This window comes from Canis lupus, chromosome 25 (genome assembly GCF_048164855.1).
Source record: "Canis lupus baileyi chromosome 25, mCanLup2.hap1, whole genome shotgun sequence".
NCBI lineage: Eukaryota > Metazoa > Chordata > Mammalia > Carnivora > Canidae > Canis > Canis lupus.
In genome coordinates, this window is record NC_132862.1 from 2422720 (window position 1) to 2432702 (window position 9983).

The following is a 9983-nucleotide window of genomic DNA, read 5'->3' on the forward strand; positions in this document are numbered from 1 at the left end:
AGTCCCCTCGTCTCCCCGAGCCTCAGTTTTCCACTTTGTAAAACGGGTCGAAACTGTGTGACTGCTTAGTTCTTGGGGCTCCCGTGGGGACAGTGTCCGTGTCCGTGCTCAGTCAGGCGAATCAGGCGAAGGGCACAAACGCCAGCTGATGGCGATTTTTGTGCCTTCTCGTGTCTTGTCTTCCCTGTGACTCCCCCTCTTCGCGGTAGCAGCTGCAGTAAGCCTTGCAGCTCTGGAAGTTGTCTCTCAGCTGTCTGACTGTCCATGTCTTGGCTTTTTCTGTCAGTTTCTCAGTTTGGGGATGGGGAAGGCACACGGGTCTCCGAGAGATCTGAGGTTGGCTGGCAGAGGTAAGAGAACAAACACACACCTGTACGTACACACACACACACACATGTGCACACCCCTCCAAACTGCTAGAAGGAATCAACTGTGCAGAGTGACATGTCTCATGAGGGAGTGTGCTGAACTACAAGAATTTTGATCGCCTGTCAAAGATGGTTAGGCAACAGTCATTACCATGCCAAGACCATCCCAGGTCCCATCATTCCTACTTAGGAACAAGATCTGGATTACTCATTCCCCGTATCAATGGCCGGTTTAGCAGCCCAAGGAGGTTAGCGATAGGAGTTAGGACAGAGTCCCAGACAATAGTGTCACGAAGATGAAGGGCGAGAAGGGGATCAGGAGAGAGGTCAGGGGCACTTTCTGGAGGAGAGTGTGTGCAAAAACCGTGGGAAAAGAGGAGGGATGAGGCTCAGCGGTGACGCCGGGCTGGGGAGGGCTGACACGCAGCTCTGCGGCTTTAGAAGCACGGGACGCCCAGCCCGCAGGGGCTCGCAGGCTCCCCTTCCCCCGTGTGTCTTGTATCCCACGGCCGAGACCTCCCCACAAGCCTGTGATTTAGGACTCAGAGCTGCACAGAGCCAGCTGAACTAGCACTGGCTTTCCACCGAGTCTTCGATTCTATGTTCATGTGCAAGTGTGGGGAGCAGGCCGGGCTTCTACGGAGTCTTGGAACCGAGGACTATGTGGGTTTCAGGTGCTTCCAGATCTCAACACCACTTCTGTGGATTAAGATTGATCAAGGAGGCCCCCCCAACCCCCACCCCGGGAGAGCCCCTGGGGATTCCTGGCCAGTCGCCATGCAGTTCGGCGACTCTTGCACCTGGGGGGAAGCAAAATCTCCCCACTGAACTCTGTGCCCGTAACCTCCCCTTCTTTGAGTGAGTTGAGGCACTTTGCAAGTGCTTGCATGTGCCCGGGACCAAGGATCCATGGGGTCAGAACGGGCCTGGGCCTTCGGAGCTCTCTGCAGGGGAAGCTGCCTGAGTGCCTGGCTTTACATGCAGTGGCCAGCACACCCCAAGTCATTGCCATGATGTCATACAACATGCTGGTTAGCATCCTGGACACTGTCACTCAGCATCCTCAGTTCAACTCCCCACCATGCGCCTTACTATCTTTGTGAACTTGAGCTTAGATACCTCAGTTTCCCTGTTTTAAAAATGGGCAGCATATGGATGTTGGGTGGCTCAGCGGTTGAGCGTCTGCCTTGGGCTCAGGGCATGACCCTGGAGTCCTGGGATTGAGTCCCACGTCGGGCTCCCTGCGTGGAGCCTGCTTCTCTCTCTGCCTCTCTCTCTCTCTCTCCCTGTGTCTCTCATGAATAAATAAATAAAATCTTTTAAAAACATGGGCGGCATAATAGCATCTGTCTCAGAGTTGCTGTGAAAATGAGATAGACACATACACAGCTGCAGAACAGGGCCTGGTACCGAGCCAGTTTTTCACACATCTTAGCTGTTATGCCTGTTCCTATTGCAAACTACTATTACTATTGTCGGGAAAGTTTTAATCTCTCGGATCAGGCTTTCCAGGCTTGCACCATTGTCCTCCCTTCCCAATCTGTTTCTCCACATCATCTGGTGTCAGGCCTGAAGCCCCAGTGAAGCCTCACCTCCACTCCTTTGCTTTACAAAATGTATGGACTAGGTTCGACCTGTTACCTCCCAGCTCTAGGCTTTTCCCACTGGCATTTGCATGCCTTCCATTGAACTAGTTTCCTTTTGCTGGTGTCTCTGTCTCCCGCCCCTGCCTGTCTTTGAGGAGAAGGAACCACTAGCAAACTGAGAAAAGAACATGTCTTTCCCTCTGGCCCTTCCAGAGCACCTGTCAATCCACCATGTTCTCCACCAGTGTTTCTTCCTATAATATTAACGCACACCCTTGTCAAGGTTACATGCAGTAAAAAAAAAAAAAAAAAGTTCTTTTAATTTTTCACTTATTAAAGCTCTTACTCTGGGTCAGGAGATAGGACTTGGTGAGCTCTGGGCTCTAGGGAGCAGTCTCAGAAATGGGCTGGAGAATTCCTCCTCCGATTTGAGCGTGGAGAATGGTCCCTGCCAGGGCCTGAGGGGACAGTAGCAGCTTACTAAGGCAAGGCAAGAATAGGAACACACATATCTCTGTGACAGGAGATTATGAAATCCTACCAAGAAGCACCAGGTGGCAGATGCAGGGTCCTATTTTCCCAAAGTCACAAGCAGTTGAAGAGAGATTTCTGTCTGATAAAATGATTACCACACGAGCGATCTTGCACGCACAGCAATTTTGAGAGCTATCCTGGCAGCTAGGTGTGTAGTGTTTATCGTATTGTTGAGGCTCGTAAAAATCTTGTATGGCTGCCGGCAAGCCAAACCCTTGACAGGCTCTGCGTCCCGCTGACTCGAGGACCAAGCCCAAGAGAGCTCTCTGTATATAAGGGACAGTCTCTGTGCTTGGGGTAGAGGAGTGCGAGCTCCTTTCCTTTCCCGACTTTGCTCCAACTCTCTCCAAGGCAGCATGAGTCGACACTTTAGTTCCAGGTCTGGGTTCCGGAGCGGAGGGGGCTTCAGCTCTGGCTCTGCCGGGCTGGTCAGCTTCCAGCGCAGGACCACTAGCAGCTCTGTGCGCCACAGTGGAGGAGGTGGCGGGAGATTTTCAGGAGGAAGATGCGGAGGCGGTGGCGGAGGGGGTGCTGGTGGCGGTGGGTTTGGAAGTCGAAGTCTTGTCAACCTTGGTGGCAGTAAAAGCATCTCCATAAGTGTGGCCGGAGGAGGAGGGGGACGTGGTGGTTTTGGTGGTGGCTATGGTGGCGGTGGCTTTGGGGGTGGTGGTTTTGGTGGTGGCTCTGGAGGTTTTGGCCTTGGAGGTGGTTTTGGTGGAGGTGGTTTTGGTGGAGGCGGCTTTGGTGGAGGCGGCTTTGGTGGAGGTGGTTTTGGCGGAGGTAGTTTTGGGCCTGTCTGCCCCCCTGGTGGCATACAGGAAGTCACCATCAACCAGAGCCTTCTCCAACCCCTCAATGTGGAGATTGACCCTGAGATCCAAAAAGTGAAGACTCGAGAAAGGGAGCAAATCAAGTCACTCAACAACCAATTCGCCTCCTTCATTGACAAGGTGAGTTTATCTGCTCAGTGTGCCGGGAGGGCTGCTCTTGGTCCATTTGAGATTGCTTAGGTTTCAGCCTCGAGTTTCTACTTGGGTATTTTGTGGAGTTGTCTTTTGGGAGTTGTGTTAGAAGTATTCTTGTGAATGATTTTATTGACTAAACTCTCTTGAACAAAGAGTCTGTCTGTGGTCTACGTAAGCGTGGGTCAATGTGTTATCCTCTTCAAGTGTTTTTGCATTCAGCTCTTGGGACTTACATGTGGTGAACCAAGGCAATAGAAATGGGGCTAACCTAGCTTTCTAGGGTGCGAACGAGAGCTCTGGAAAGGTCTTCCTAACCATAAAAAGGGAGCCGAGGGTGAGCAGAGTGCACTGTGATGTTGTAGCAGAAAGGATGTAGTGAGTCAGCACCAAACATCTTTTGCTTTCAGGAGAGGAGCTCTGCTCTCTGAAAATTTTACAGTGGTACCAGGTTTTTTATACTTATATTCTGAGTATCTGCTCTGTAAAGACATGCAAACCATTTCTTAGTTTTTGCTTAATCCTCAATAATGTCAACTCAAAGTTATCCACAATAGATTTTAAATTCAATTTTGGATTTCCTCAGCATACTCCTGAGTGTGTGCATGCTCAGGGAATGCATACGACTGTTAATGGTAATCTACCTAAAAAAAATTTGAAAGGCAAATCTCTTAAGTATCATGTATCTATTTCAAGTGTAATTGCAGTGATTTTGTATAGGGCTTTGCTGTTTGGTATTTGTTTAGTTACTCCCTTTGAAATTTCCAGCTGCAACAGTACTATCATTACTCTTCTCAGGGAAATGAAAGCTTCTGTGAATTAACAGTGAGTTAAATTTTGTTATTGAAAAGTGATGCTAACTTGTCTTCTTCTTATTTCTCTACCACGGCCAGGAAAACAGGACTTGAAAGAACAAGTTCTTTTCCCAATGAGCATGGGTCTTACCGGGTGGTAGTCTATGGCACTCAGTGGCCAGCGTTCTCCGTCTCTGCACCAGTAGTTAATGGGGGCTTGTGTTCTCAGGTGCGGTTCCTGGAGCAGCAGAACCAGGTGCTGCAAACAAAATGGGAGCTGCTGCAGCAGGTAGACACCTCCACTCGGACCCACAGTTTAGAGCCCTACTTTGAAAACTACATCAGCAATCTTAGAAGGAGAGTGGACCAACTGAAGAGTGACCAGTCTCGGATGGATTCAGAATTGAAGAACATGCAAGACCTGGTGGAAGATTACCGGAACAAGTAAGGAGGACTGGCCAGGCAATCCTTGACTTTTGTTCTAAAATATTTCCAGAAACTGGCAGGCTAAGACTATAAGTCTTAAGCTAAGACAGTAGCTAGCTAGTACTATCTTTTCTTAGGCTAGAGGTCAATCAATTTGGCATTTTCAGAATTCTCCCTCTTCTCAAAAACTAGAAATAGCTTAGCAGTTTTATTGCTTGGAAGGAAGGGGTGGCCAGGCTGTCTTAGACTAGTAACAGGAGGCAATGACAGGTAATGCCAATCTCAGTCTGGGACACTGAACTTCAGGTCTCACCTTCTCTTAATACCCAAATCCTTCTGATTTCCTTGCAGGTATGAGGATGAGATAAACAAGCGGACAAATGCAGAAAATGAATTTGTGACCATCAAGAAGGTGAGCAAATCTGTAGGGGGGACTTCACATCTGAAATAAAGAATGGAAGAAGGTCTCCAATTACTAAGGAGAAGGAAGTCATGATGTGGAGAATCCGGTGGGGGGCCTGATGAACAGCCGAACAGAGCTTTCCCCCTACATTATCATAGACCTGGGTTTATCCAAGCCCTCTGCTTCTCCAGTTCTCTCAGCCCTTCGTGGAGGAGGTGAGGAGACAAATTCTCAGCAACTCAGGCGAGCTGTCCTGTGATTGCGATTCTAAGGGATGGGGCAGTCTAGAGCTTGTGATCCACTTGGGGTAGGAAGGTGTGGAGGAGACTCCAAACACCTTGTTCTACTTGGAGAAACCCCTTATAGCTGGTGAGAGGAACTTGCCCTGGGAAGAACGTGACTTTATGATGTCCATTGTTCCTCTAGGATGTGGATGCTGCTTTTATGAACAAGGTGGACCTTCAGGCCAAGGTTGACAACTTGCAGCAGGAAATTGACTTCCTCACAACACTCTACCAGGCAGTAAGTCTTCTGCTTGCAACCACATTTGCCCAAAAGGACAGCCTTTGAGCCTGCACCCATCCCTACCCAGAAAAACAAAGATACATCTTCCATCTCCTGACTCCTCCTGCTGTCTAAGTTTTGTTTTGTTTTAACACCGTAAGAGTTGCTGACCTATTGTGTGTTGCAGGAACTGTCCCAGATGCAGACTCAGATCAGCGAAACCAATGTCATCCTGTCCATGGACAACAACCGCAGCCTGGACCTGGACAGCATCATCTCTGAGGTCAAAGCCCAGTATGAGGAGATCGCCCAGAAGAGCAAGGCTGAAGCCGAGGCGCTGTACCAGACCAAGGTGAATGAGTTGAATGTCTAGCCAGTTTTCCTGAAATGTCTGGTCTTGCTGTCCAGTGTTTTCTCTTCTATTTGTATGTGTGAGCCATGGTGTGCTGCCATATGTAATTGACTTGATCCACCATCTTTAGTATGAAGAGCTCCAGATAACCGCTGGTAAACATGGGGACAATCTGAAAAGTACAAAGATGGAGATTTCAGAGCTGAATCGGGTGGCCCAGAGACTTCGATCCGAAATTGATAGTGTCAAGAAGCAGGTACTTGTTCTCCCCTTCTACTGCTCAGCTAGCTACATGGCATTGGAGAGGGAGGCTCAGGTAACTGGAGGACACCTTCCTAATGTTGAATCTGGCAAACCCCTCCAAGTCTTGGGTGATTATTCTGGTTTCCACAATTCAGCTGCCATGCTGGGTTCTCTTCGGGGAAACTTGTGAAAATGACCTAGCTGAGAAATGGATGTGATGATCATGAGTGATCAAGGCTATGATGCAAAGACGTGGTAAGGGAGAGGAAAGGCAGCCAGGAGGTTTCAGGGTAGGCATTTAGAAGAATGTCAGGTCTGTAAAGGGTGGAGAACCCTCAAGTCAGGGCCGGGAGAGGCTGCTGCATTCCCTTTAAGGCTTTTAAAGAAAGTCAATGCAATGATGTGCTATCCAGAGGCATGAGCTTGTGATTCTATTGGACTCACTGGGGTAGACAGAAGACTCTGAGATAAGAAGGCCAGGGTGGGATTAGGTGATAGGAGAATGTGTAATGTGTGAGCTTCTTCTCTCTCAGATCTCTGCGCTACAGCAGTCCATCAGTGATGCTGAGCAGCGTGGTGAGAATGCCCTCAAAGACGCCCAGAGCAAGCTGGCCGAGCTGGAAGATGCCCTGCAGAAGGCCAAGGAGGACATGGCCCGCCTGCTGCGTGACTACCAGGAGCTGATGAACACCAAACTGGCCCTGGATATGGAGATTGCCACCTACAGAACCCTTCTGGAAGGAGAGGAAAGCAGGTGAGGACAGAACCCTGGGCGGTTTGGCCACTTCTCTCGGTGCTTCCAGCTGACAAGCATGTAACTGAGGGGCAGCCACTTGTCCTGGGTGTGGGGAAAGTACATAGAGCAGGAGGAAAGACTCCATTTCACTTTGGGACCCTACTTAGTTTGGAGGGCTACAGCGTCTTTACCAAGTGCTTTGAGAAGCAGTAATTTATTCTCCATCTGGGCTGGCTCAGATGTCACCTGGCCTAGAAGTCAATGGCCCTGTTGAGTTAAACTGCACCCCTGCAAGACTCTTGTCTGCTTTCTATGGAGATTTCTCCCTGTTTGCGTCCCCTCTGAGAAGATGGCAGAGGTTTGGGAGGCCCAGTGGACTGGATCAAGTGGGTAGAAGGAGCCCCAAATCTGAGGTGGCTGAGGGGCTTTGTGCTGCTGGAGAGTCAGGAGGGATTTGCTTTTCTTCCTCCTACAGGATGTCTGGAGAGTGTGCCCCGAACGTGAGCGTGTGTAAGTACAAGCCGCTTTCTCAGGGCCGCGTGCAGGTTTTGCTGGGTTGGAAAGGGAGTTGGGTTGACAATAACTGACTGTCCCCTTGCAGCTGTGAACACCAGCCACACCACCATCAGTGGAGGCGGTGGCCGAGGAGGCGGCGGTTTCGGCTCCGGAGGTGGCGGCGGTGGCTACGGTGGTGGCAGTTATGGCTCTGGAGGTGGCAGCTACGGCTCCGGAGGTGGCGGCGGTGGCAGCTACGGCTCGGGAGGTGGCGGCGGCGGCGGCTACGGCTCCAGTAGCAGCAGTGGGGGCCACAGAGGCGGCTCTGGAGGGGGCAGCCGGTCCGGCGGGAGCTCCGGGGGCCGGGGATCCAGCTCTGGGGGCATCAAGACCTCTAGTGGCAGTTCCAGCGTGAAGTTTGTTTCCACCAGCTATTCCAGAGCAGTCAGATAAAGAGGTGTCCCCTATCCTGTTAGCTCTCCCTCTCCATCACTTCCAAATATGCTTGGCAAGACCAAGGTCAGTTGCCCCAAGCCTCACTGGAGAAAAGAGCTATCACCCGAGTTCCCTAGCTCTTTCCTTTCTTCTCTGCTTCCCCAAGAAGTTTTTAGATCAGTGGCAATCTCAGTCTCTCTGGCTACGACCCTGCTTTGTGCTTTGCCTGAGAAACAGTTCACCAATCATGGCTACACACACTACATTTCAAAGCACCTCCTTAAGTCAGCTCGATGAGGGCTGTTTAGAACCACAGCTTCTTTGCTGTGTGCATGGAGTACATGCTCTGGACACTCCCTCGTATCCAGTTTCTTGGAGCAAGCTCTGTGTTGCTTTGGTTTTGTACAGAAGGTGTGAGCAAGTTGATTGTCTTTTGTGGAGAGATCTTAAACTTCTGCTTCCTTGTATTGCTGCAATAAACCGCATTTGAAATTATCTCTAAGTCTCAATCTCCTTTGTTCACAGCCCTGTCTGTCCTGCATGGGTGCTTTGTGGGAGGGAAAGAAGACCTCAGAGCCACATGGCATATGGAGGAGTTGGTACACATGAAGGGCAAGATGGGGAGGCTGGTTAGGCATCATTCGACTTTAAGCATTTGACAAATGAATGGATAAAGAAGATGTGGTTTATGTACACAATGGAATATTACTCAGTCATTAGAAATGACAAATACCCACCATTTGCTTCGACATGGATGGAACTGGAGGGTATGATGCTGAGTGAAATAAGTCAATTGGAGAAGGACAAACATTATATGGTCTCATTCATTTGGGGAATATAAATAATAGTGAAAGGGAATGGAGGGGAAGGGAGTAGAAATGGGTAGGAAATATCAGAAAGGGAGACAGAACATGAAAGACTCCTAACTCTGGGAAACAAACTAGGGGTGATGGAAGGGGAGGAGGGCAAGAGGTGGGGGTGAATGGGTGACCGGCACTGAGGGGGGCACTTGACGGGATGAGCACTGGGTGTTATTCTGTATGTTGGCAAATTGAACACCAATAAAAAATAAATTTATTATTAAAAAAATTAAGCATTTGACAGTTAAATACAACACGCTTTTTCCTAAAGTGTGCAGACACCATGAAGAAATGGAGAGACTTGAATATTCATCTGAGAAACTTTTATTCATCTGAGAAGTCTTTCTTGGAAAGGGCAGAGGGCAAGCAGTTTGGGAAGGAGGAGTTTGGCATTGAGACGAGAGGAAAGTAGGCCATGGAAAAGTAATTGTGTGCAAGAATCAGTGATGGGAGGGGTCTGGGTAACACAGAGTCAGCAGCTGCTACGGCCAGAATGCAGACTTTGGCTGGGGAGCTCAAGAACCCCCAGTGAACAGCTAGATATCCATTTCTCCTCTTTCAGGCTCCTACCCAGAGCTCTGTTTAATCTAAAAAGTTCAGTCATGCGACTATAGCTCATACTTGTGAAGTAGTACAACAGGAAAATAAAGTGATCAAAAGCATGGGCAACTGGACTTAGATATGCTTGGGTTTGGATCTTACCACCACCATTTACTAGCTCTGTGGTAATGTGCAAGTTACAGACCCCTCTGTAGCTTAGTTTTATTATCTCTAAGATGGGGACGATGATGCCTTCCTTGTGGGAAATGTTGTAAGCACTGAATGAGATGATGAATGATTTAGCACATGGTAAGCACCTGGTAAGTGCCATTTTTGATAATGATGCGGCTGTTGCTGCTGATCTGGCTATGGTAACATTGCTTGTTGGCCTCTAGATCAGTAGCTACTTGATCTAAAGACCAATGAACATCAGCTTCCAGGGCGGTCTGTGACCATGAAAAAGTCAACTTTCCTAAAGATCCATTTTCTTAACATCCGATTGGGAAAAGTCTTCCTAGCTCCAGTGTCAACCCAAACTGAGAAGAATAAAGAAAGTATAGATCAACAAGAGTGTTATGTAAAGTTGACAATTTGGTCAACTGTGTCTCTCCTCTCAAACCCTGTCTGGACTGATGTGAAAGTCAGAGAAGCCTTATGGTGGGTAAAAAGAACAAACTTCAATTCAGAGAAACTGGGTTTAAGCCACCACAATATTTAAGAAACTGGGTTTAATCCATAGCCCACT

General features: G+C 48.9%; 1 protein-coding gene across 1 annotated transcript; it reads left to right on the forward strand.

Moving 5' to 3' along the window:
* The first annotated feature begins 2766 nt into the window (after positions 1-2766).
* On the forward strand, positions 2767-8333 carry KRT1 (keratin 1). Its single transcript, XM_072797821.1, has 9 exons — positions 2767-3438; positions 4474-4688; positions 5022-5082; positions 5500-5595; positions 5765-5929; positions 6060-6185; positions 6706-6926; positions 7384-7418; positions 7510-8333. The coding sequence occupies exons 1-9, from the start codon at positions 2845-2847 to the stop codon at positions 7854-7856; spliced, it is 1860 nt and encodes a 619-aa protein (XP_072653922.1). The 5' UTR covers positions 2767-2844; the 3' UTR covers positions 7857-8333.
* Positions 8334-9983: the final 1650 nt, after the last annotated feature.